The sequence below is a fragment of the Balaenoptera musculus genome, chromosome X (genome assembly GCF_009873245.2).
Source record: "Balaenoptera musculus isolate JJ_BM4_2016_0621 chromosome X, mBalMus1.pri.v3, whole genome shotgun sequence".
Lineage (NCBI taxonomy): Eukaryota > Metazoa > Chordata > Mammalia > Artiodactyla > Balaenopteridae > Balaenoptera > Balaenoptera musculus.
The window spans coordinates 128,764,218-128,791,016 of NC_045806.1; the positions used below are offsets into that span (position 1 = coordinate 128,764,218).

The 26,799-nt window shown below is 39.8% G+C and overlaps 1 protein-coding gene across 2 annotated transcripts in view; it reads left to right on the forward strand.

The window, feature by feature from the left end:
• Positions 1–5,975: 5,975 nt before the first annotated feature.
• VAMP7 (vesicle associated membrane protein 7) overlaps positions 5,976–26,799 on the forward strand; it is an 85,232-nt gene continuing 64,408 nt past the window's right edge. Inside the window, exons 1-3 of one of the 2 annotated variants that reach the window (XM_036840745.1) lie at positions 5,976–6,104; positions 20,935–21,089; positions 26,570–26,627. In XM_036840745.1, the coding sequence (XP_036696640.1) occupies positions 20,944–21,089; positions 26,570–26,627 (204 nt within the window). In that variant the 5' untranslated portion in view covers positions 5,976–6,104; positions 20,935–20,943. The remainder of the gene's footprint in view (positions 6,105–20,934; positions 21,090–26,569; positions 26,628–26,799) is intronic. The other variant, XR_005018414.1, reaches the window with a different exon arrangement.

Consider the following 26,799-nt stretch of genomic DNA (forward strand, 5'->3'; position numbering starts at 1 on the left):
TTTTCATCAGAATTGTAAAGGAGGATAATTTCAAGTCAGTGCTTTCTTTCCCTGTTTCATCCTTTTGATGTCTTAAACCTAATTACTTGCTGTCTGATAGTGGCAGTATCTACCCCCAAGTCATTAGTGTCCCTTATTTTTGACTTGGTTATAAAAATAATTCAAAGTAGCCCATTTTACAGTTTGACATCACCTTTGCTTTGGAAACGTTGGAACTTAAGACACTTAGTTGCCTTGTCAGTGCTGCACTTTCATCTCCTGCACCAAGCCTCAGGCTTTCCCTTGATCTTGCCCTTTTGAGAACGTTCATGTTCTATGAAGCAGGCCTTTTCTGTTACGCTCCATGCGGTGTCTGTCATGCCATTAAAGCGAAAATATAGTGAGCTCCCAATTTCTCCAGGACTAGATGTTCGTGGATAAAAAAGAAAAGTCAAAAAGTTAAATGGTCACAAAATTTGGAATTTCCTCATGAATATTCTGTATTATTTTTTGAAAACTGGAAAAAGTCAAGGAGCTGAGGGAGGTAAAATTCATAACAGAATGAGAGGAGCAAAATATGCCAACTTAGTAATTGGAACACTTGAATAATTTTGCCAGACCAGGGCAGATATTTCTATATCTGGATGCTCACTTGTTTTTAGAAAAAGCTAATGAAATTGCTCTTCAGATGGGAGTTGATGTCAAGTCTTTATGACTGGAAACAATGCTTTCAGCATTATCACAGTATCATTTTACTTAACCTAAACAGTGAAGCACCTACAATAACTCTGTTTGCTGATGATTGTCTTGAAAATGAGTAGCCAAATCTGAATAGATGTGTCCTTGGGGGCATATCTAATGCGCCTCTATAATCTGTGACCAAACCAGAGGAACACTCTGACAGAAGAATGTTGTCCTGGAGAAAAATAAATATATAAAGAAAGCTGGGTCATCAACTTTCCTCCATTAGAATGCTGAGAGGAGCAAGAAATTAGAATCAATATGGAAATTTGAAAACTCCCCTTTTATACACAACTTTCCTGTGTGTATATAAACTTAACAAAAATGCACTGACGTCTGGCAGGTTGTTTGGGAAATGGCTCCTGCAATTAGAAAATAAAATGGCTTACCAGAATGTGAACATTCTATTACTGTTAGCTGCACATGGACACCAGAGGTTTAAATTAAAACGTTTGTAGTCTTTTATTTTCGCCTGCCAGCATGGCTACGTGTAGCCATTTGACTGAGAAATAATAAATCATCAAAACTTGGATGATGGAAATGCTTGGTGTGTTATGAGAAGCACTGTTCTATTGCAGGTGTAAAGAAACGGCATGTCCTTCGTATGATGAGAAATTTCATTGCTATGTGTGATAGAAACCTCAGAAGTAATCCACAACTGCTTTGCCAAAGCTGGTGTTGGAACCATCGATGGCTCAGACCAACGGGGCAGGAAGTGTGATGACACTAACTGGAATGAGCTACAAAGAGAAGCAAACTGTCCCGTACTCAAATGTCAATGATTTCGTAGATATTGCTAATGTGTTAGCTCCCTCTACTGATTGTGAATTTCAAAGGAGAACAGGCATTCTCAAGGTAGGTCTATTTTGAGCACAGACGAACAGGAAGAAAATTTGCCCAAGTCCAAATATCCAGGAGAAAAGAAGCATAAATAGCACTGGTGATCAGTGATAAGTTGCAATAATGTGAATGATGTTGATGCCAAAACAACAGTCACTAGATTTGTTTGTGAACTACAAAATAACACATCACGATCCAATCCTGTTAAGCAGAATGTAAAACCAGGATCTCTCAGATATGACTAGAGTTCTGTATGATATACGTATCTTATTTTAGCGCAACAGACAGTTCTGGAGCATCTACTATAAGAAAGCTAGTTTGTAATCCAGGCTCCATCTCTTCTTAGCTTTGTAATCTTTGTTATGTGTACAATTGGGAGACTGGATTAGGTTATCTAAACCATCAGTTCTATAATTCCAGGTTTGGTAGCTGCAGGAACTGAAATGGAAATTGAAACCTTTACTCCATAAGCTCAAACTATCTAAAATCATGTATTATAAAAAAGAGAATCAATTTTTCAGTAACCTGATGAAATGGTAACAGAACTTCTAAATTTGAAAATTATCGAATTATAAAGCCACCTATTTAAACGGTTCTGCATGCACTGTAGTATACACATCCAGAAGCACTCCTCTTGGAAACTACCCAACATATCTTGAAAACTGTACATATTAATTTATTACCAGGGTAGACAGTATATTGGTATGCTAAATAAAGCCAGATAATTTTTTTTAATGGTGAATTTTACTGTATGTAACTCATATATCCATAAACCTGACTTTTTTTTTTTTAAATTGAAACACCTGATCCTTGGGTGATTTGCATTCTTAATTTATTTATTTATTTATTTTTGGCTGTGTTGGGTCTTCGTTTCTGTGCGAGGGCTTTCTCTAGTTGCGGCGAGTGGGGGCCACTCTTCATCGCGGTGCGCAGGCCTCTCACTATCGCGGCCTCTCTTGTTGCGGAGCACAGGCTCCAGACGCGCAGGCTCAGTAGTTGTGGCTCACGGGCCCAGTTACTCCGCGGCATGTGGGATTTTCCCAGACCAGGGCTCGGACCCGTGTGCCCTGCATTGGCAGGCGGATTCTCAACCACTGCGCCACCAGGGAAGCCCAAGCCAGATAATTTTTTAAAAAACCCATACATCAGATCACTCCTTTGCTTGAACCTCTCTACTTCCCGTTACACTTAGAATAAAGTCCAAACTCCTTCTTCTAGCTTACGCAGCCTTGCAAGACCTCTGGCCACAAAAAGATAAGAGGGAACAAAACTCCAAGCAGAGAGAGCTGGTGCAAAGATATAAAGTGAGGAGGAGCTTGACATATTTGAGGAGCAGAAAGGCCTGTGTGATCTCCTCTCCTACTACTCTCCCCTCACTTCCACTACCCTACAGTCACTATGGCTTTATTTCTGTTCCCTCTGATCTTCTTATGGCTGATTCCTTCTTGACATTTATATTTCAACTTAAATATTACCCCCTCAGAGAGAACTTTCCCTGATTTCCCAGTATAAATGCTTGTGCTAAAGATACAAATTTTGAAGCACAGATGAGATTACTTTAGGGGAGAATATAGAGTAACAAGAGGGGCTTTGATAGAGCTCTAAAACCTCTAAATTGAGGCAACATTTAGAGTTCATACAGCTATTAACTCAGGACTGTCTGGCTCCAAAACTCCTTCTCTTTCTAAGATACTATGCTGTCTCTCAAATAATAGGTATTGAATAAAATTAAATTAATATTAAGATGAAAAGTAAACCTTTGCAGAGGATGAAAAAGCTTAAAAAAGCATATACTTTGCTGTAAAATTAAGAGGTGATATTTAAGATATGTCTTAAAGGGTAAATAAGATTTAGGTAAGGGAGGCAGCCTGTGCAAAGTCACTGAGGCATGAAAGAGCATGGTATTGAAGTGTTAACTCCAGTAGGCAAGGACACTGTCTGTCTTGTTCACTGCTATATCACCAGAATCCAGAATAGGCCTGGCTCATAGTAGGCACTTAGTACATATTTGTTGGAGGAATAGATAGATGGATGAATTAGTGAATGACACCATACAAGAGTAGGCTTGAACACAGGATGTGTTGGTGAGAGAAGCAGAATATGAAGCAGGGAAGGTAGAGAGAGGTCAGGTCATGGAGGGCCTTGAATTCTCCGTTTAGAATCTTAGACTTTATCCTCTACATAATGGGGAGTGAATTAAGATTTTAAGTAGAATTTGGAAATGATCAGATTTTGATTTAGATAGAACAATTTCAAGTGATGAGGAGTGGGTGGGAGGGAGATGGTGAAGGAGATACTGTAGGTACAGAGATATTACTTCTGGTTTCTAGTGCTCAGATCATTTGTCATGATTTTTTTAATGTCTGTAGCACAGCCAGAGCTGATAACAATAAATAAGGTATGGTATATGCTGCACACATTAGAGTAGAACAGTTTGTATAGTGCCTCGTGACTACTGCTATATTTTTGTCATGATTGGAAAAATACTGAGGAATGGAGTGGATTGTAACTTACACAAAATATCTCACCATTTCTCATTTTCCTTTTCTTTCTCCCTAAATATAAAGTAAATGCTAGCTATCATTATGTAAGACCTAATAAAGAAGAACTAATGGCAAATATAATGCTTGTTCAATAAATGCTTATTGTCCCTTTGCCAGGCAGTATTGCTCATTTATCATTGCAGCAATCTTTGAAGACAGGTGCCGTTATTATCTTCATTTCAAAGATGAGAAAACTGAAGTTTGACGAGTGAGATATTTAGGGAATAGAGTTAACATGGCTTGCTGATTATTTGGATGTGAGCTATGAGGGAGTGAAAGCATTCAAAATGATACCCAGCTTTCTGGTGTGGGCAACTGACTGCATGGTTGTGCCATTCACTGAGATGGGATTAGAGGAGAAGGAGGAGCAGCTTATGGGAGAGGGGAGAGTAGAAATGTATTAGGTCAACTAAAGACTACATTAAGTTTTAGGTGCCTGAAAGAGATGCCCAGCTTTCATTAGATATTTCAGTCTGGGTTACAGGAGTCTTGTCTGGGCTTCCTATATGTGAGAATCATCAGCATACAGATGATAATCAAAGCAATGGGATTAGTTAAGATCACCCAAGAAAAGTTTGACGAGTAAGAAAAGAAGAGAGTGTAAGGAAGAGCCCTATGGAACATGAACATTTCAAAGGAAAATGAGGATCTGCCACAAAAGTGGGAGGGGAACCAGAAGAGTGCAGCATCTTAGAAAAAGCTTAGAGAATAGAGGGTGCTATAAAGTGAATGTTTGTGTTCTTCCCACCCCAATTTATATATTAGAGTCTGGATCCTCAATGTGATTGTATTTGTAGGTGGATCTTTGGGAGTTAATTAGATCATGAGGGTGGGGCCCTCATGAATGGGATTAGTGCCCTTATAAGAGATGTGAGAGAGATACTATCTCTCCACCACGTGAGGACACAACAAGAAGGCAGCAGTCTGCAAGCCAGGAAGCAGGTCCTCACCAGAACCCCACCATACTGTGGCACCCTGGTCTGAACCTTCCCAGCCTCCAGAACTGTGGGAAATTAATTTCTGTTTAAGCCATTCAGTCTGAGGTATTTTGTTAAAGCAGCCCAAACTAAGGGGGTTTCAAGAAGGAGGGAATAACCAATGTAAAATCCTGCAGAGTTGAGGTATGGTAATGGTTAAACAGTGTCTATTTTAGCAACACGGTTGAGAATTTTGACTGGAAAGGGGAAGTTAAGTCTGTGTGTGGTGAGAGGTTTGGGGTGGTGTGAGGTTGAGAAAGGTGACTTTGGAATATTTTAGATGAGAGAAACTTCGACAATCTTTAAATGTTGATAATAAAGGGCAAATAAGCAGGGAGCCGTTGAGACACGAGACAGACTAGTTTATTAGTGGAGCTCGACTGAGTTAGTAAGAAGGAATAGGGATGTAAAGGGGATGAGGGAATTTACATCAAAGGAGAGTAGTTGATTTATTATTATTATTACCATTTTTATTATTGCAAAAGAATGGGAGAAAGGATTGCTGAGGGATCCAAGGAGGTTAAAAAAATTTCGTGGCGAAAGTAGAGGGAATTCCTGTCAGATGAATTCTATCTTGTCTGTGAAGTAACAGGCGACGTTGCCTGCTGAGACTAAGCAGGGAGACGGTGGGGAAAGCTTGGCTCTTCATTTATCCCGCCGGTGGACTTTTTGTGGCCGTGAATTCTCTCGCTTTCTCTAAGGAACAGCGCTTGATGTTGTTTATGACAAGAATTGTTGATGGAGCGGGTGACAGATTCGGCGAAGGCCAGCCGAAACTACCACTCCCAGAATGCAGTGCGGCTCCTGGGAAGTGCGGGGGCTGGGAACGCAGCAGGCCCCTCCCCACCTCTCGCTCCCATTGGAGGAGCGCTCACATTCCCAGGAAGCCGCGCGCGGGCGGGGCGCTTTTGCGGAAGCCGGCGGCGTCCGGTCCAGCCTCCTCCGGGAGCAAGCAGTTGGCGACCCCGCGCTAACCCGCGCAACTCTTTCCCGATCCCCGAGTTCTCACACGGTGTCCGGACAGGTAAAAGCAGCGCGGAACGCTGGGCCGAAGGCGGGGAGACGATGGCAGAGGGAGGGCAGAGGTGTCGACGGGAAGGTGGAATTAGGAGGTAATGCAAGGGTGACTAGGGCTTCTCTGGTGTCGACAGTTCGAATTGTCGGACAGGTACAGTTTTGGTGAAGTGCGTTTTATGCCGGTAAAAGGGCCTCGAGTGAAAGAGTCAGAATGCGTCACTTAAGTTGTTACAGAGGAAAAAAGAATGTTAACTTTCCCTCAGTTTGCATTCTGCAAGACCTCTTTGTAGCATTTGAATCTCTTGAGATTTCTTGAATCTTCTAAAAACTCTCTACGCCCTTGTTTCGATGACGTCACTTTCTGCTTTACCTCCTACTTCTGGGCTCCTAGCCCTCTGTGTGCCCTTCCTCCAAGGCCCAGTGCTGTAATTCTTCTTCCTCAGTTCGGATAGGAGCTTTATATCTCTGCCCCGACCTATTTCCTCAGCGTCAGACCTGTACAATGTTCTTCTTATTACTATTGGCCAATATTTAACAAATTGACCACGTACTAGACTCTTTAGTAAATGCTTTACACCTCCCTCTTCCATAATCCCCACAAACAATCAGTTATCAAGTCCTTTTCTTTCTGTCTTATTAATTGCTCTCAACTACCTGTACCGCCATTGTCCCACCCTTGATCCCGGAGTATACTGTCATGTTTCGGACATTTTTTCCCTTTGAATAGCTGTGACTGAGAGCAGAGCCACTCATATGTTTTGTTTAACAAACATTTATTGAACAGCTAATACGTGCTAGACAGTCTTCTAAGTGCAAGGGATATAGCTGGAAACAAGACGTAGGAGATCGCTACTCTCAGTAGCTTACATATTTGTGAGTGTGTGCGGAAGGGGCAAACAAGAAGAATCAAGGTGATGTTATATGGTGGTGGTGGTTAATGCAAAATAGAACAAATGTTTTACTTGACAGGGTAGTCTCCTATCCTGAGAAAGTTAGAAGGGTTGGGTTGGGTCTCAGAGCATCACCCCAAGAGAATATTTGTAATACCAACAAGAATAGTCTTGATCTGTGACCAGACTTAAGGATTTTCATGAACACCTCTTCTTTCTCTCTCTCATATCAATGTTTGTTCTTCTGTCTCCTCCAAGGTTATTACGTCAGAATTGGGGGCTTTTCTGTCATTTGCTTAGTTCCTCCCTAAGAAGAGTTGTGGATTGGATTATTCTCAGCTCAACTCCTTTATCTTAGGGAGATAGTTTGGTAATCAAAATATTGTTCTTGCCAGGTCCTACTGAATATAAAGTTATCTGTCATTTATAGTATATTTAAAACCAAAACATGCTCAGTGTTTATTAATTTATTAAATATTTGAGGGAATATTATATGTCAGGCACTGTGCTGGGCATTGAGAACCTAGTAAGGATAAAACAGACACTTTGACCTCTCTTCCAAGAAGAAATAATTGTATACTGAGGAAATTCCCAATACATAGGCTGACACCTGCATTTTTTTTCTTCATCCAAGATGAGATAATCACAAAACTTTAAGAAATCTTCTAAACAATTGTGTGCATTCTTAGATTATTCACCCTTAAAGATTATTGCATTTATTTGTTTATGTCTGTCTTCCATATTTTACTGTGGTTTCCTTGAGTATAGACGTCCTTTCTTACTGGTCTTCATACCTCCAATGTTTACTGTATTGGGTGCCATATAGTAAAGCCTTAGAACATGTGTTGAACTGAAATAGAAAAACTATTTGAGCAAATACAAGTTACTTAATGCAAGGCCTTCTTTTTACATATGGCCATTAGACTTATCCCTAAACCTTCTCATTTGCCAAATATGGACCATTCCATCTCATCAGGCTAGTTTATTTACCTTCTCAAGCATGTTCTCACTTCTGTGCCTTCTCTTGTTCCATAGCTGTCTCCTAAAATGAGTTCCCATCTTTTTCCTGAGCACCTTCCATGCCCTCCGCATTTAATTTAATGGGAAAATTTAATAGTATGCCCCATGATACAAGGGTGGAAAAAATTTAATTTCCGTAATGTATTTCCTGTGAAACATTCTGCTAATGAACTGTTGCAAGGATTAAACATAATACATCTCCTTGCAGTGATACAGATAATGATACAGAATGCTTTCTTTTGATTTGGCATTGGCTATTGCCATGCGCTATGTGACGAGTTAATTCTTCCATCTCTTTGTTCTGTTTGAATAGTTGCGCAACGTTTATTCATATAGCACATTATAGTATCATTTGGGTTCTACTTGGTACAAACACCTTTGAGTATTATTTTTTGCTTAGCTTGAGATAATTTATGAGTTAACCTTATTCTTCCACACTGTCATTTTCAGAATGTCAGATAACTAAGTCTCAGTTCTTAAAAATAAAAGGCTTTTTCCATGCAGATATCTTTCAGATGTAAATCGTTACTGCAAAGTATAAATTTTGTCCTTATAACTGATTAAAAAACACAACAGGAATACAAGAGTGCTTGAGTCATGATTGTCATTATGATTTTAGGATGTGTCAACCTAGGAGCAGCCAGACATGCTTCCAATAGATTAAAAATTCAGCACTGTTTTAGGGAATTTCTTGGCACCTATGCCTTCGTAATGCAAATGCAGCACTGAATTGTTTGCCATCACTCATTTATATGGTATACATGTAGATAATCCGGGTATTCGTATATATTTTTAATGTTATCAAAATAAAAATACAGAATTTAAAAATTTCTCAGAACACAAAGACTTGAGTGTGAGAAACACTGACTCGTCCTTTTACCCTTCTCAGTTCCCTGAAACCATCTTCAACTTCCATTTGAAGATGCCTCCACTGGGGAGGAACATTTATGTTGTTCCTGTGCTATCTTGTTAGCAATATTTTTAATGCAGGCAATCCCATACAAATGGATATATCCCAAAAGTTCCTTTGTAAGATTATTGTTTGAAACTCTGGGTGCATTTGTTCCTATAAATAATGCTACTTATGACATTTCGGTTGTTAAGCCAATGAATAGCATCATATATAACCTTTAATGGACTTAAAGACCTTCACTACAATTCCTCTATAAAAAACTACATTCAGAATTCTCACTCGGATTCCCCCGTAGCATATCTTTTTTTTGGAATCCCAGCAACTGAAACAAAAATGTTCTTTCCTTGGAACTTTCTGGGCAGTAGAAACTTGTCTTTCTAACTCCAAGCTGTTGAAGGTTGCTCTTCTGGCCCATCGTTCTAAGGACAGGCCTCTAATATGATTATGGAAGGATGTGAGACAGAGGTTTTGGAGAAGAGAGGGAGGCAAGTTGGGGTGATATGAATATGTGGAGAGGGGAGAGTAGGAGTGATTTGGGAGGAATGGTGAGTTCCCAAGATGGGGTTTGTTGTGTCCTCAAAAAAGATGTTGAATCCTGACCCCTGCTATCTGTGAATGGGACCTTATTTGGAAATAGGGTCTTTGCAGATGTAATTAAGATGTAAGTTAAAATGAGGTCATACTGGAGTACGTGTCCTTATAAGAAGGGAAGAGACACAGAGACTACCATGTGAAGACATAGACACACGTGGAGAATGCCATGTGACTATGGAGGCACAGATTGAAGTGCTGCAGCTGCAAGCCAAGGGACGCCAAGGATTGCCAGCAAACCACCAGAAGCTAGGAAGAGATTCTAGAAGACATTCTCCCCTACAGATTTCAGAAGGAGCATGGACCTGCCAACATCTTGATTTCAAGCTTCTGGCCTCCAAAACTATGAAACAATAAATTTCTGTTATTTTAAGCCTTGCATCTTTTGGTACTTTGTCACGCAGCCACAGGAAACTCATACAGGATTCTTAGCAGGAATGTAGTAGAATTGGGATGATGGCTATGGGACCAAGCAAGGAGTGAGTAAGAGAACAGGGAGGAACAGTGTTAAGACAACTTTCCTTTATATTCCATTATCTTTTTTTTTCTTCTCTTTCTGGCTTATAGTTTAATTCTTTTTCTTCTTGAATCTGATCTTATATAGCACTTTATCATTTATTGAACATTCACATACTGCTAATAATTAGCAGAGCCATGTTTTCGGACTTCAAATGCAGTATTCTTTTGGCCACAGTTGTTTCTGTTGTCCCAATATTCATTAAAACATTACAGATTCTATTGCAAGATAATAATAGTGGGCACATGTGAGACTTGATTACAGGTGTGATTTTTAGCAGTATAGGAGAGAGTAAGAAATGCTTACTTGTTTTTAACATCTTTATTGGAGTATAATTGCATTACAGTGTGTTAGTTTCTGCTGTATAACAAAGTGAATCAGCTATATGTATACATATATACCCATATCCCCTCCCTCTTGCATCTCCCTCCCACCCTCCCTATCCCACCCCTCTAGGTAGTCACAAAGCACTGAGCTGATCTCCCCGTGCGATGCAGCTGCTTCCCACTAGCTATCTGTTTTACATTTGGGGGTGTATATATGTCAGTGCTACGCTCTCACTTCGTCCCAGCTTACCCTTCCCCCTCCCCGTGACTTCAAGTCCATTCTCTGTGTCTGTGTCTTTATTCCTGTCCTGCCTCTAGGTTCTTCAGAACCACTTTTCTTTTTTTTTAGATTCTATATATATGTGTTAGCATATGGTATTTGTTTTTCTCTTTCTGACTTACTTCACTCTGTATGACAGACTCTAGATCCATCCACCTCACTACAAATAACTCAATTTCGTTTCTTTTTATGGCTGAGTAATATTCCATTGTATATATGTGCCACATCTTCTTTAGCCATTCATCTGTTGGTGGACACTTAGGTTGCTTCCATGTCCTGGCTATTGTAAATAGTGCTGCAGTGAACATTGTGGTACATGACTCTTTTTGAATTATGGTCTTCTCAGGGTATATGCCCAGCAGTGGGATTGCTAGGGCATATGGTAGTTCTATTTTTGGTTTTTTAAGGACCTTCCATACTGTTCTCCATAGTGGCTGTATCAATTTACATTCCCACCAACAGTGCAAGAGGGTTCCATTTTCTCCACACCCTCTCCAGCATTTATTGTTTCTAGATTTTTTGATGATGGCCATGCTGACCAGTGTGAGGTGATACCTCATTGTGGTTTTGATTTGCATTTCTCTAATGATTAGTGACGTTGAGCATCCTTTCATGTGTTTGTTGGCAATCTGTATATCTTCTTTGGAGAAATGTATGTTTAGGTCTTCTGCCCATTTTTGGATTGGGTTGTTTGTTTTTTAATATTGAGCTGCATGAGCTGCTTGTATATTTTGGAGATTAATCCTTTGTCCGTTGATTCATTTGCAACTATTTTCTCCCATTCTGAGGGTTGTCTTTTTGTCTTGTTTATGGTTTCCTTTGCTGTGCAAAAGCTTTTGAGTTTCATTAGGTCCCATTTTTTAATTTTTGTTTTTATTTCCATTTCTCTAGGAGGTGGGTCAAAAAGGATCTTGCTGTGATTTATGTCACAGTGTTCTGCCTATGTTTTCCACTAAGAGTTTTATAGTGTCTGGCCTTACATTTAGGTCTTTAATCCATTTTGAGTTTATTTTGTGTATGGTGTTAGGAAGTGTTCTAATTTCATTCTTTTACATGTAGCTGTCTAGTTTTCCCAGCACCACTTATTGAAGAGGCTGTCTTTTCTCCACTATATATTCTTGCCTCTTTTATCAAAGATAACGTGACCATATGTGCATGGGTTTATCTCTGGGCTTTCTATCCTGTTCCATTGATCTATATTTCTGTTTTTGTGCCAGTACCATAGTGTCTTGCTTACTGTAGCTTTGTAGTAAAGTCTGAAGTCAGGGAGCCTGATTCCTCCAGCTCTGTTTTTCTTTTTCAAGATTGCTTTGGCTATTCAGGGTCTTTTGTGTTTCCATACAGATTGTGAAATTTTTTGTTCTAGTTCTGTGAAAATGCCACTGGTAGTTTGATAGGGATTGCATTGAATCTGTAGATTGCTTTGCATAGTATAGTCATTTTCACAATGTTGATTCTTCCAATCCAAGAACATGGTATATCTCTCCACCTGTTCGTATCATCTTTAATTTCTTTCATCAGTGGCTTATACTTTTCTGCATACAGGACTTTTGTCTCCTTAGGTAGGTTTATTCCTAGATATTTTATTCTTTTTGTTACAGTGGTAAATGGGAGTGTTTCTTTAATTTCCCTTTCAGATTTTTCATCGTTAGTATATAGAAATGCAAGAGATTTCTGTGCATTAATTTTGTATCCTGCTACTTTACCAAATTCATTGATTAGCTCTAGTAGTTTTCTGGTAGCATCTTTAGGATTCTCTATGTATAGTATCATGTCATCTGCAAACAGTGACAGTTTTACTTTTCTTTTCCGATTTGGATTCCATTTATTTCTTTTTCTTCTCTGATTGCTGTGGCTAAAACTTCCAAAACTATGTTGAATAATAGTGGTGAGAGTGGGCACCCTTGTCATGTTCCTGATCTTACAGGAAATGGTTTCAGTTTTTCACCATTGAGAATGATGGTGGCTGTGGGCTTGTCATATATGGCCTTTTTATGTAGAGGGAGGTTCCCTCTATGCCCACTTTCTGGAGAGTTTTTATCATAAATGGGTGTTGAATTTTGTTGAAAGATTTTTCTACATCTATTGAGATTATCATATGGTTTTTATCCTTCAGTTTGTTAATATGGTGTATCACGTTGATTGATTTGCGTATATTGAAGTATCTTTGCATTCCTGGGATAAGCCCCACTTGATCATGGTGTGTGATCCTTTTAATGTGCTGTTGGGTTCTGCTAGTATATTGTTGAGAATTTTTGTATCTATGTTCATCAGTGATATTGGCCTGTAGCTTTCTTTTTTTGTGACATCTTTGTCTGGTTTTGGTATCAGGGTAATGGTGGCCTTGTAGAATGGTTTGGGAGTGTTCCTCCCTCTGCATTTTTTGGAAGAGTTTGAGAAGGATAGGTGTTAGCTCTTCTCTAAATGTTTGATAGAATTCACCTGTGAAGCCATCTCGTCCTGGGCTTTTGTTTGTTAGTAGATTTTTAATCACAGTTTCAATTTCACTGCTTGTGATTGGTCTGTTCATATTTTCTATTTCTTCCGGTTCAGTCTTGGAAGGTTATACTTTTCTAAGAATTTGTCCATTTCTTCCAGGTTGTCCGTTTTATTGGCATACAGTTGCTAGTGGTTGTCTCATGATCATTTGTATTTCTGCAGGGTTAGTTGTTTCTTCTATTTTTTCATTTCTAAATCTGTTGATTTGAGTCTTCTCCCTTTTTTTCTTGATGAGTCTGGTTAGTGGTTTATCAATTTTGTTTATCTTCTCGAAGAACCAGCTTTTCATTTCATTGGTCTTTGCTATTGTTTCCTTCAAATCTTTTTCATTTATTTCTGATCTGATCTTTATGATTTCTTTCCTTCTGCTAAATTTGGGGGTTTTTTGTTCTTTTTTCTCTAATGGCTTTAGGTGTAAGGTTAGGTTGTTTATTTGAGATTTTTCTTGTTTCTTGAGGTAGGATTGTATTGCTATATACTTCCCTCTTAGATCTGCTTTTCCTGTGTTCCATAGGTTTTGGGTCATCGTATTTTCATTGTCATTTGTTTCTAGGTACTTTTTGATTTCCTCTTTGATTTCTTCAGTGATCTCTTGGTTATTTAGTAGTGTATTGTTTAGCCTCCATGTGTTTGTATTTTTTACAGTTTTTTCCTGTAATTGATATCTAGTCTCATAGAGTTGTGGTCAGAAAAGATACTTGGTATGATTTCAGTTTTCTTAAATATACTGAGGCTTGATTTGTGACCCAAGATATGATCTATCCTGGGGAATTTTCCATGAGCACTTGCGAAGAAAGTGTATTCTGTTGTTTTTGGATGGAATGTCCTATAAATATTAATTAAGTCCGTCTTGTTTAATGTGTCATTTAAAGCTAGTGTTTCCTTATTTATTTTCATTTTGGATGATCTGTCCATTGGTGAGAGTGGGGTGTTAAAGTCCCCTACTAATAATAGTGTGTTACTGTCAATTTCCCCTTTTATGGCTGTTAGCATTTGCCTTATGTATTGAGGTGCTCCTATGTTGGGTGCATAAATATTTACAATTGTTATATTTTCTTCTTGGTTTGATCCTTTGATCATTATGTAGTGTCCTTTTTTTCTCCTGTATTAGTCTTTATTTTAAAGTCTATTTTGTCTGATATGAGAATTGCTACTCCAGCTTTCTTTTGATTTCCATTTGCATGGAATATCTTTTTCCATCCCCTCACTTTCAGTCTGTATGTGTCCCTAGGTCTGAAGTGGGTCTCTTGTAGACAGCATATATATGGGTCTTGTTTTTGTATGCATTCAGCCAGTGTGTGTCTTTTGGTTGAAGCATTTAATCCATTTACATTTAAGATAATTATCGATACGTATGTTCCTATTACCATTTTATTAATTGTTTTGGGTTTGTTATTGTAGGTGTTTTCCTTCTCTTGTGTTTCTTGCCTAGAGAAGTTCCTTTAGCATTTGTTGTAAAGCTGGTTTGGTGGTACTGAATTCTCTTAACTTTTGCTTGTCTGTAAAGCTTTTGATTTCTCTGTTGAATCTGAATAAGATCCTTGCTGGGTAGAGTAATCTTGGTTGTAGGTTTTTCCCTTTCATCACTTTAAATATGTCCTGCCACTCCCTCTGGCTTGCAGAGTTTCTTTTGAAAGATCAGCTGTTAACCTTATGGGGATTCCCTTGTGTGTTATTTGTTGCTTTTTCTTTGCAGCTTTTAATATTTTTTCTTTGTATTTAATTTTTAATAGTTTGATTAACATGTGTTTTGGTGTGTTTCTCCTTGGATTTATCCTGTATGGGACTCTCTGTGCTTCCTGGTCTTGATTGACTATTTCCTTTCCCATGTTAGGGAAGTTTTCAACTATAATCTATTCAAATATTTTCTCAGCCCCTTTCTTTTTCTCTTCTCCTTCTGGGGACCCCTATCATTTGAATCTTGGTGTGGTTAATGTTGTCCCAGAGGTCTCTGAGACTGTTCTCAATTCTTTTCGTTCTTTTTTCTTTATTCTGCTCTGCAGTAGTTATTTCAACTATTTTATCTTCCAGGTCACTTATCCGTTCTTCTGCCTCTGTTATTCTTCTATTGATTCCTTCTAGAGAATTTTTAATTTCATTTATTGTGTTGTTCATCATTGTTTGTTTGCTTTTTAGTTCTTCTAGGCCCTTGTTAAATATCTTGTATTTTCTCCATTCTGTTTTCAAGATTTTGGATCTTTACTATCATACTCTGAATTCTTTTTCAGGTAGACTGCCTATTTCCTCTTCATTTGTTTGGGCTGGTGGGTTTTTGCCTTGCTCCTTTATCTGCTGCATATTTCTCTGTCTTCTCATTTTGCTTAACGTACTGTGTTTGGGGTCTCCTTTTCGCAGGCTGCAGGTTTGTAGTTTCCTTTGTTTTTGGTGTCTGCCCCCAGTGAGTAAGGTTGGTTCAGTGGGTTGTGTAGGCTTCCTGGTAGAGGGGACAGGTGCCTGTGTTCTGGTGGGCGGGGCTGGATCTTGTCTTTCTGGTGGGCAGGACGCAACCGGTGGTGTGTTTTGGGGTGTCTGTGAACTTAGTATGACTTTAGGCAGCCTGTCTGCTAATGGGTGGGGTTGTGTTCCTGTCTTGCTAGTTGTTTGGCATGGGGCATCCAGCACTGGAGCTTGTTGGCTGTTGGGTGGAGCTGGGTGTTAGAGTTGAGATGGAGATCTCTGGGAGAGCTTTCGCTGATTGATATTACATGGGGCCGGGAGGTCTCTGGTGGTCCAATGTCCTGAACTCAGCTCTCCCACCTCAGAGGCTCAGGCATGACACCAGGCCAGAGCACCAAGATCCTGTCAGCTACATGGCTCAGAAGAAAAAGGAGAAAAAAAGAAAAAAATAATAATAAAAAAAATTAAAAAATAATTAAAATAAAAAAAAATTTTAATTATTAAAATAATAAAGTAATAATGAAAAAAAGAAGAAAGCAACCAAACCAATAAACAAATCCACCAATGATAATAAGCGCTAAAAACTATACTAAGATAAACATAAAAATCTGAAATCAGTTCCAGACAGCAGACCCCAAGTCAGTTACTCCCAATGTCCACCGCTTCAACTTTCGGATGATTCATTTTCTATTCAGGTATTCCACAGATGCAGGGTACATCGAGTTGATAGTGGAGATTTAATCCGCTGCTCCTGAGGCTGCTGGGAGAAATTTCCCTTGCTCTTCTTTGTTTGCACAGCTCCTGGGGTTCAGCTTTGGATTTGGCCCCGCCTCTGCATGTAGGTCACCCTCAGGCATCTGTTCCTTCCCAGACAGGATGGGGTTAAAGCAGCAGCTGATTAGGGGGCTGTGGCTCACTCAGGCCTGTGGGGGGAGGGAGGGGTACTGAATGTGGGGCAAGCCTGCAGTGGCAGAGGCCAGTATGACGTTGCAACAGCCTGAGGCACGCCGTGTGTTCTCCCAGGGAAGTTGTCCCTGGATCACGGGACCCTGGCCGTGGCGGGCTGCACAGGCTCCCGGGAGGGGCGGTGTGGAGAGTGACCTGTGCTCGCACACAGGCTTCTTGGTGGCGGCAGCAGCAGCCTTAGCATCTCATGCCCGTCTCTGGTGTCCGAGCTGATAGCCATGGCTTGCGCCCGTCTCTGGAGCTCGTTTAGGCGGTACTCTGAATCCCCTCTCCTTGCACACCCCAAAACAGTGGTCTCTTGCCTCTTAGGCAGGTCCAGTCAGCTCCCAGCCCCCGCCCACCCCAGTGGGTGAGCAGACAAGCGTCTCAGGCTGGTGAAGCTGGTCGGCACCGATCCTCTGTGCAGGAATCTCTCTGCTTTGCCCTCCGCACCCCTGTTGCTGCACTCTCCTCCGTGGCTCTGAAGCTTCCCCCGCCCTCCCCCCATCTCCACCAGTGAAGGGGCTTCCTAGGGTGTGGGAACTTTTCCTCCTTCACAGCTCCCTCCCAGAGGTGCAGGTCCTGTCCTTATTCTTTTGTCTCTGTTTTTTCTTTTTTCTTTTGCCCTACCCAGCTACGTAGGGATTTTCTTGCCTTTTGGGAAGTCTGAGGTCTTCTGCCAGTGTTCAGTAGGTGTTCTGTAGGAGTTGTTCCACATGTAGATGTATTTTCGATATATTTGTGGGGAGGAAGGTGATTTTCACGTCTTACTCGTGTGCCATCTTGAAGGTCCCCTCAAGAAATGCTTATTAGTGACATCTGAGAGGAAAGTAAAATTTCTGTTGCTATGTACCCAATGTTTAATAGGCATTTTTAAAATTGAGGACTGCTTTTATTGAATAAAACACTACTATGCATAACTTGCATAGCTGTCCTTATAACTTATTATTCACTGTTCCTAGTTATATTCCAAATAATGTGCTCCCTCTTCTAGGTGACTATACTTTATATAAACTTGAAGATTGCTGTCTTTTTCATGTGTAATATTTCTAGTTCCTCTAGGCGTTCTTCACATGATACAACCTCCAGGTCTCTCGCCATACTTTGCCCTTCTGTCCAGTCTTAGAATACTGTACCTAGAATTGAACTCAGTATTACACATGCTTTCTAAACAGCACAGAGTATAATGGCAATAGTACTTAAAGAGATGAAGACACCCTGTTTCTTAATGTAATTTAAGATTACATAAGCATTTTAAGCAATTACATCATAACACTTCATAACGAACTTATGGTCCGCTAGCACACTAGATCTTTTTGTATTGTTGCTAAACTCAGTTTTCTTTTTGAAGTTGCTAAACGGCTGAGGCTGCTACCTTTTCATCTCTTTGTCTCAGGGACCATATGATTTCTCATCTCTGTTTCTCTTTGTGTTTTTTTCCCACTCCACTGCACGTCTCTTTGACCCTTACCAATGACCTCCTTCCTTATAAAATTTCAGTGACTGTTTTACAGTCTTAATACTGTGTATCAGTGAACAGAGCTGGGAGGTGACACTTGTTCCTTCTTCAAGGTTTCTTTTCCTTTGGCTTCAAGGCCACCACACTCTTCTGGCTTTCCTTTCGCTTTCCTGGTTGGTCCTCCTCCATCTTTGTGGGTCTCTATTCATCTACCTTTCCCTCAACTTTTTGGTATGCCTTGTGTTTTGTTTTTGGTTTTTCCCTCAACTTTGGTTGTGCCTTTGGTTTTTTTCTGTATGCAATGTATCTTTGGCAAATAAAGCCTGTTTAAAATGGCAGGTCTAGATGAGCTCATCTAGGATAAGAGAGTGGAGAACCAATCCCCGTGGAAAGTCAACATTTAGAGGTCAGCTAGAGGAGAAGGATTCAGCAAGAAGACAGAAGGAGCAGCCAGACATGTAGGAGTGTTCCCAGAAGGAGGGTTATTCAGCTGTGTTGACTATTTCTGAGAGGTCAAGTAAGGTGAGAATAGAGAAATGACCACAGAAATTTGCAGTGTAGAGGCTGTTGGTGATCTTGACAAGCATGGTTTTGCGGAGTGTTGAGGGGAAAAGCCAGATTATAGAAAAGAATTAAAAGAAGATAGAGAAGCAGAGATAGTGTGTAGATGATGATTTTAAGAAATGGAGCAGTACCTGGAGCATGTTACATGGTCAGTTGAGGCTTTTAGGATCAAGGGATATAATGTATGAGAAAGTCATTTGGAAATTATAACATGCTACTACATATGTGTTTGGAGAAATCCAGAAAGAATATGGCTGAGGACACAACCCTGGGAAACACCTTCATTTAGAGAGTGCAATGAAGAGACCCCAAGAGGAGTTCAGCTCAAGAGACACATGAGCATTTCTGTTCTGTATGCTGTCCTTCATACCAAGGACATTCCAAGAGGGAATCAGCGGATTCCCTGACCTCAAGCATTTTATAGTTGCTGTGTTTCACAAAACGTGGTCATGTGAATCACCTGCATCCAGACAGGCTTGGCTTAAGTATATATTCCAGGGCCCCACCTCAGGCCTACTGAATCAGAATTTCAGGGAATGATACCAAGGATTTGAATTTTTAATAAGTGACTCTCACTTTGCCACCCAAGATGACTCTGGCTTATTGGGTGAAACTGAACATGTTAACAAATAACATGCCACTCTCACATACACTACCAAACGTAAAATAGATAGCTAGTGGGAAGCAACCACATAGCACAGGGAGATCAGCTCTGTGCTTTGTGACCACCTAGAGGGGTGGGATAGGGAGGGTGGGAGGGAGGGAGATGCAAGAGGGAAGAGATATGGGAACATATGTATATGTATAACTGATTCACTTTGTTATAAAGCAGAAACTAACACACCATTGTAAAGCAATTATACTCCAATAAAGATGTTAAAAAAAAAACAAATAACATTAGGTTGAAGAGTTAGTTGAAGAATAGGAAGATATTTGTTCATCTCTTTTATAAGTTCATGCCATTAAATCAGAGAAACCAGGCTGTTCTGTGGGGAAAAAAAATAGTACAGATTCATAAACACGAGGAAAATACAGGCATACCTCTTCTTATTGCACTTTGCTTTATTGTGCTTCACGGATATTGCTGGGTTTTTTTGTTGTTGTTTTTGTTTTTTTAACAAATCAAAGGTTTGTAGCAACCCTGCATTGAACAAGTCTGTCAGTGCCATTTTTCCAACAGTATTTTGGGTACTTCATGTCTCTGTGTCACATTTTAATAATTCTTGCAATATTTCAAACTTTTTCAGTTTGTTTGTTATGGTGGTCTGTGATCAGTGCTCTGGTGTTACTGCTATGACTCTCTGAAGGCTCAGATGATGGTTAGCATTTTTTAGCAATTAAGTTTTTTAAAATTAAGACATGTACATTGTTGTTTTTTTTAGATATAATGCTATTGCACACTTAATAGACTACAGCATAGTGTAAACATAACTTTTATATGCACTGGGAAACCAAAAAATTCATGTTACTTGTTTAATTGTGATATTTGCTTTATTGTGGTGGTCTGGAACTGAACTTGCAATACCTCCAAGGTATTACTGTAATCTTAAACTCATTCTGTATTGTTTTAGAAATATTTTGTTTAAAAAGGATCTTACCATAATTTATAGAACCATTCCTCTCTTGCAGAAGATTCGGGTTATTTTCAGTTTATTTTTGTGATGGATAATGCCTTCATAGGAGAGGCAGAATATAGTATAGGGATAAAATTGTGGGTTCTAGAACCATACTGCCTGGGTTTAAATCCCATCTTTTACCACTTACTAGCTCTGTAATTCTGGACAAATTATTTAAGTCATTTATACTTCATTTCCCTCATTTTAATGTAAGTATCATGATAGTGTATTAATTTCATTGATGTAAGGATTAAATTAAGTGTTTAAAATGGTGCCTGGCGCATAGTAAGTGCTTAATAAATATGTGCTATTATTATTGTTAATAGGTATATTTGTGAATATAGAATCTAACTGCTGTTGAACTATTTCCCTAGGATGAATTTTCAGGATGGGATTACTTTATTAAAGGATGAAGACATTTTTATGTCCCTTTGCCGTCTATGGTCATTGCTTTTCAGAGGATGATAACAGTTTGTGCTGTGTAATTTGTAAATGCAACCTATCTATCAATGTAATGTACGTGTGTGTATGCATGTATCACATATACATTACATTGTATATACACACACACATAAAAATATATTATGTGTATGCATTTGGTTTGTCTCTAAATATGAATGCATATCAGTGTGGTTTAGATTATAAGCTTTTAGAAGACTGTGACTTTGTTAAGTTTGTTGTTAAGTCTGTTCTGTTTAATGCTACAGTGCCTTGGTCAGTACTGTCTCCAGATGGATGTAGGTAATGATAGTAAGTTACTTTTGAAAGATTATGTCAAAGAAATATTCTAAGTCTTATGTGTCTTTTTTCCTTTTGATAGATCGAAGCCATGGCCATTCTTTTTGCTGTTGTTGCCAGGGGAACCACTATCCTTGCCAAACATGCTTGGTGTGGAGGCAACTTCCTGGAGGTGACAGAGCAGATTCTGGCTAAGATACCTTCTGAAAATAACAAGCTAACGTACTCACACGGCAAGTGAGTTCTGCTCTGTGTGGGTAGCGGGTCAAAGAAGTGAATTATATTATTATAATCAGAACAGTAGAAAACTAGAAAAGCAAGCTTCTCAGTAGATAATTTGAATAAACTGACAGAACAATAATCCTTACCAGCTTAGAAAATGTCTGGTTCTATTAATTTTAAATTTAACTAAAAATTATTTTATTTTGTCATCGAAGTGATATTAAAATATTTTAAAGAAAGATATGGAAATGTTAGATGTAAAAGTGACTCTGCTATAGAGCTCTAGTATATGTGAAGCTTGATGTAGTTAAGATAAAGAATATTTTTTTCTTTCATTCTTTCTGTAAATATTTACTGAGCACTTGACTATCGCCAGACGCTTTGCTTGGTGCTGGGGATACAAGAAATCATTCAGTATTTTCCCTCATGCAGGTTATAGTTTAATGAAGGAGACAGTCATATCCATAGGTGATCACAGTAGAGAATAGAAGCTAGTGGACAGGGGAATGGTATTCCAGGTAGAAGGAACAGCTGGTAGAGAAGTATGGAGGCATATTTAGCAAACTGCAGGTGGTTGTCTGTGACTGGTGCCCAACATGGTGAAAATAAAGCTAGCGAGACTGACAGAAGAGAAGTCCTGTAGGGCCTCATAGGCCATGTTAAGGGGTTGTACTTTACCGTATGGGCAATGGGAAGGCATTGAAAGTTTTCAGCTGGGGTGTGACGTGGTAAGCTTTTGCTTTAGAAAGAGCACTGTCGTGGCTGGTTGGAGAATGAATTGGAGGGGGCATAGGTGGGAAATCTTAGTAATCATAAAAAGTGCCTCCACCTTCCTCCTCAGTACTTAACAATCTTTTGTTACCTAACTCATCCTAATTTCCTTAGACCCTATCTCAGAAGGAGGTCCTTATTGGTTTCCAGGGCCAACTCCTTGTATAATTTAGGATCTAGTCTAAGCTGCTGTAAGAGAGAGACCCCAAAATACAGTATTAATTTATGAGATAGCCCAGAGATGAGTACTTCGGGACTGGTGGGGTGGCTCTGCCATTTTTAATTACTGCCTTCCAACTCTGGCCAAGGCAGCTTCTTCAGTTCTTGTTACTTCCCTGTGCTTGCCCAGTATTTTTAAAGGCAAAGCCCAGAAGTGGCCTGGCAGTTTATTGTTCACTGCATAGTTATGTAGCTAACCTAGCTGGAATGGAGACTAGAATTTGTCATCTCTAGCTGTGCAGCCATATGCTCAGCTAAAACTCTGTTACTCTGGAGGAAGTTATAGGACATCAGGAGACAGCTTGCAACCTTCCAGTCTACTCTTCTGGGCCACCAAAATATTAGGATGTACTCTTCTTCCCAAACATAGAGCATACCTCCTCTCTGCAGGAGGTGGCCCCAAAGACTCATCTGATCGCTGTGTCCAGCTCCAGGTCCAGACAGTCCAAGTGATACACAGTCCTCTCCATCACGCCCAGGAGTGGCTCCTGTGGCCCATTAACAACAAACTAAAAGACAAGTCATATGATCTCCCTGTTTCACCAGCCCAACCCAATAGACATTGGTGGAATAAGAACAGCATCACCAAGTGGAAGTTGTAAACCTCGATTTAGAAAAGGGAAGAACAAGAAACACATAGATGCCACTGCTTCTTAGCAATATTCAAATAACTACTCCACAGCAATTTCAGAGACTCCTATTCTGACCTGGGTTCTGCTTTCTTGGAAGAAATTCTTCATCTTTTCTCCCTTTGTTCTCCAGGTGGCTCTTCCTGGTCCATTATCCTCTCTGGCCACATCCAGAATGGGTGTTAGTGTGTCATCTTTGGGAACTGTATAGGTTTTGTAGTCTGTTACTTCCTGGTGTAGTTTAGGGGCTAAGAAGTTACCTCTGGGTTAAATGACCTCGGTTTCTTGTGAGTATGGCTTTAGGGTTTCTTCAAAAATTTATTGGGCTCAACGATCGTGTTTCTAGTCAGTTCCCAGGAAAATGCTCAGGGAAAGCACATGTCATCTTTGTAGAGGCAAGGCTGGGAAGTAGGGCATGTTTCTTCCACTCATATTTTATCAGGCAGAACTTAGTCACTAGCCATATCTAGCTACAAGGGAAACTAGACTATGTAATCCAACGAAAATGTGGTTATAGTGCAAGAAAGTGATGTTATCCATCTGCTGTGTCTTTCCACCTGCATCTGACCCAGTCCTACCCGGTATCCTTTGGAGTAAGTCTCTATCACTGAATTGTCTTTTCCTTTTAACCTTCTGCCTTAGTTTCTTTCCTGTAATCATGTTTCATCATCCCAATCAAAAATATCTTTTATTACTGTACACCAACAGAAAAAAGTACATTTTACTGTATGAAAATCATTTCTCCCTGAAATCTGACCTTTCTCTTGCTATTTCTTTCTTTCTTTAATAGCATCACCAGTCATTCAGTTGGCTAAGCCTAAAACTTCAGAATCATATTTGACTTCTTAACCAAATCCTTGCCATTCTCCTACAGGAGGTATTTCAGTCTCCTCTATCCTCACTTGTCACAGTGTTTGTTCAGGCATTCATTGTTTCTCATTTCTAATAACCTCCTCCTAGCTGGTTTTTCTGCTTCTAGTTGATCCCTCCTTAAATCTGTATTTCACATTCCTATGATTATACTTTCTTGCTTAAAACCCATTGCTTTTAGAATAAAGCCCAAACTCAGCCTTCACAGTTTTGTCTATTCCTGACTTTTCTATCCTTATCTCTATAGAAATCTTTGTCATTCCCTGACCTATCTATGTTATTTCAAGCTTTGGTATATTTTTTTCATGATTTTGCGTCTTGGAATGTCCTTCCCTTCCTAGGCCCCCTGGTAAATTTTTGCTCATTTTACAGGTTCCAAATGAAATACTTTCTTAATTGTCACTTTAATCCTTCTAAAAGGGCAGTTCTGATCATGTCCCTTCCTTCAGCAGGTACTCAGGGTAAAGTTCCTTAACACTACTTGAAAGATTCTTCAAGATCTGCCCCTGCTCCCTTCTCTGGCCTTATCTCTCATTACTTGAGCCCTCAGTTTTGTTCTCCAGCCATACTCAGCTATGTGCATTTCAGTGCTGGGTTCTTTCTCTCTTCCTAGCCTTTGCAATAGCTATTACTTTTAAAAAATCTGAGTTTGTCTTCCTGAGCTTATATGTTTCCTCTTCTGGAAACCCCTGAACTCCAAGACTGGGCCAGATGCCCCCTTTATGTGTGTCTCCATAGCATCCTGTATTTATTCATATTGTAGCACTTATGATGCAGTGTTATAATTGCTATCTTTATTTTCTGTCTCTGTCCTCTGACTGTAGGCTCCTTGATGGCAAGGACCATACCTCATTACCTTCTGTGGTCTTTGCACCAACGTACTTCCAAGTGTGGTTTAGGAGAAACAAATTTTGTGGGGAAAATGATGACTTTCATTTTTGCACCTATAGTGTTTAAGTTGTCTATGGTACTCCAGTTGGATATGTCTAGTAGACAGTAGCATATGCAGGCCTGGAGCTCAGGAGATAGGTCAGATTTAGATTTGGGAATCATTATAGTTGTAGTAGCTGAAAACAGATATCGACAGCAAAACAAGAGAGTGGATGCCACCCTCCAGGGAGCGTGTGTGAGAAAAGCAGGGGGCTGAGGATGCTGCAAGACATCAACAGAAAGCGAAAGAGACTACCATATAAACCAGGCAAGCCTGGTGTCAAGAAATCTAGTGGAGAGAAAACACTTTCTAGAGGAAGGAAGTGATCAGCACTATCAAATGTGTCAGAGAGAGCCACTGGATATGCAGTGTGGAAATCATTGGTGGAGTTGATGTGAAAAATTTCAGTGGTGGAGGAAGACATTTTGCCTGAGTTCCCATACCTCCTTGTAATTCATATCAAGCCTCTATGTGAACATTAATCATACAATTCAACAAGTATTCTTGTCTGTCTACTTGCCCAGGGTAGAAATCTGGGAAGCAAAATAGACTTATCCCTCTGCCTCACCCCCAGTAGCCAGTCATCAAGTTCTATTATTTCTTCTCAGTCCCTTCTTCTTCATTGCCCATAGTACTTTAGTTTGTTTCTCTCACTGTTCTACTTCAGTAGTCTTCTGTCTGGTCCTCCTTTCGGTCAGTTCTCCACACTTTAGCCAAAGCATCCTTTTATGTGGCAAATCTGATCACACTCCCAAGCTAAAACCCTTTGATGCTTGTTCATTGTTCTTAGGGTATAGCATAGTGAGGTTTGAAAGTCTTATACAGCATGGTATTTGCTTACTTACAACCTCATTTGTGCAAGCAGTTTATTTTTTCCTTACATTCTATACTCTAGTCCAGGGGTCCTCAAGCCCCAGGCTGCGGACCAGTGGTGGTCCAAGGCCTGTTAGGAACTGGGCCACACAGCCGGAGGTGAGTGGCGTGTGACCAAGCAAAGCGTCATCTATTGCTCCCCATCACTCCCATCACTCACATTACTGCTTGAACCATCGCTCGCTCACATTCATTACCACCTGAACCATCCCCTCAATCGCTCGCATTACTGCCTGAACCATCACCCCTTCCCCACCCGTGGAAAAATTGTCTTCCACGAAACCGGTCCCTGGTGCCAAAAAGGTTGGGGACAACTGCTCTAGTCATATTAACTAATTTTACTTTTAAACCCAGTATTTGCTCTTTTATCTCAAAGCCCTTAAGCTTGTTGGTCTCTCACTCTGGAACACGCTTGCTTGTTCTTTTTGCCGTCTCTTAGTCTTCAGGTCTCAGCTCAGACATCACTTGCTCCAGGATGTCTTCCTGTTACCCTCTGACAAACTCTGTTAGGTGTCTCCTCTATGTCCCCACAGCACCATGTACTGCCTTTAACTCCTTATCATCCTGCTTACTATGTTGTTCCACAATTGCCTGCACTTTCATCTCTGTAAAGGCAGGGACTGATGGTTTTGCTTACTTGTATCCTCAGCACCTAGCCCAGTAACTGGTTCAAAGTGGATGCCAAATAAATGTTACTGTTGAGTATTTGGTAGAAAAAGTGTTTGCTATGAGATCTTAGGAGAAGGCAAAGAAGACTGTATGGCCCATTTGGGGGTTATTCTTAATTACGTGTCCCTCAGATGTCATCTCTTGTTCAAACCTTAAGTATCTGGGAATTCCCTGGTGGTCCAGTGGCTAGCACTCGGTGCTTTCACTGCCAGGGCCCAGGTTCAATCCCTGGTTGGGGAACTAAGATCCTGCAAGGCACGTGGCACAGCCAAAAAAAAATGTCCAATTATGCTTTTGTAGATATTATTTTAATGGGTAATGTGCATAACATTGCACTATGTAGCTTGTTTTAATTTCTTATTTATTTCTATCAGTTTGACTTCAGAGGAACATGTATACAGGGGAGAGGGAGAATAGACAGTATCTGTAAATAATATGGTCACGTTGGCAGTACTAAAATTTCTTAAACATAGATAGAAGTGAAAGAGATATTACTCATAACCACAGTAAGTTTTATATCTTTTATTCTACAGTTATTTGTTTCATTACATCTGCCAAGACAGGATTGTATATCTTTGTATCACTGATGATGTAAGTAACTTGAAGACATGTTGCTATTTAAGTATGTGTAATGTTAATAGAGTCAGTTCTTAATTATCTCTATCTGTGGTAGGTAAAGGTGATGTGAATATAACTGTCTGTAGCTGGAAATTTTTTTTCTATACTTTGCATTTATCATATAGAGCAGCAAATCAAAAGAAAA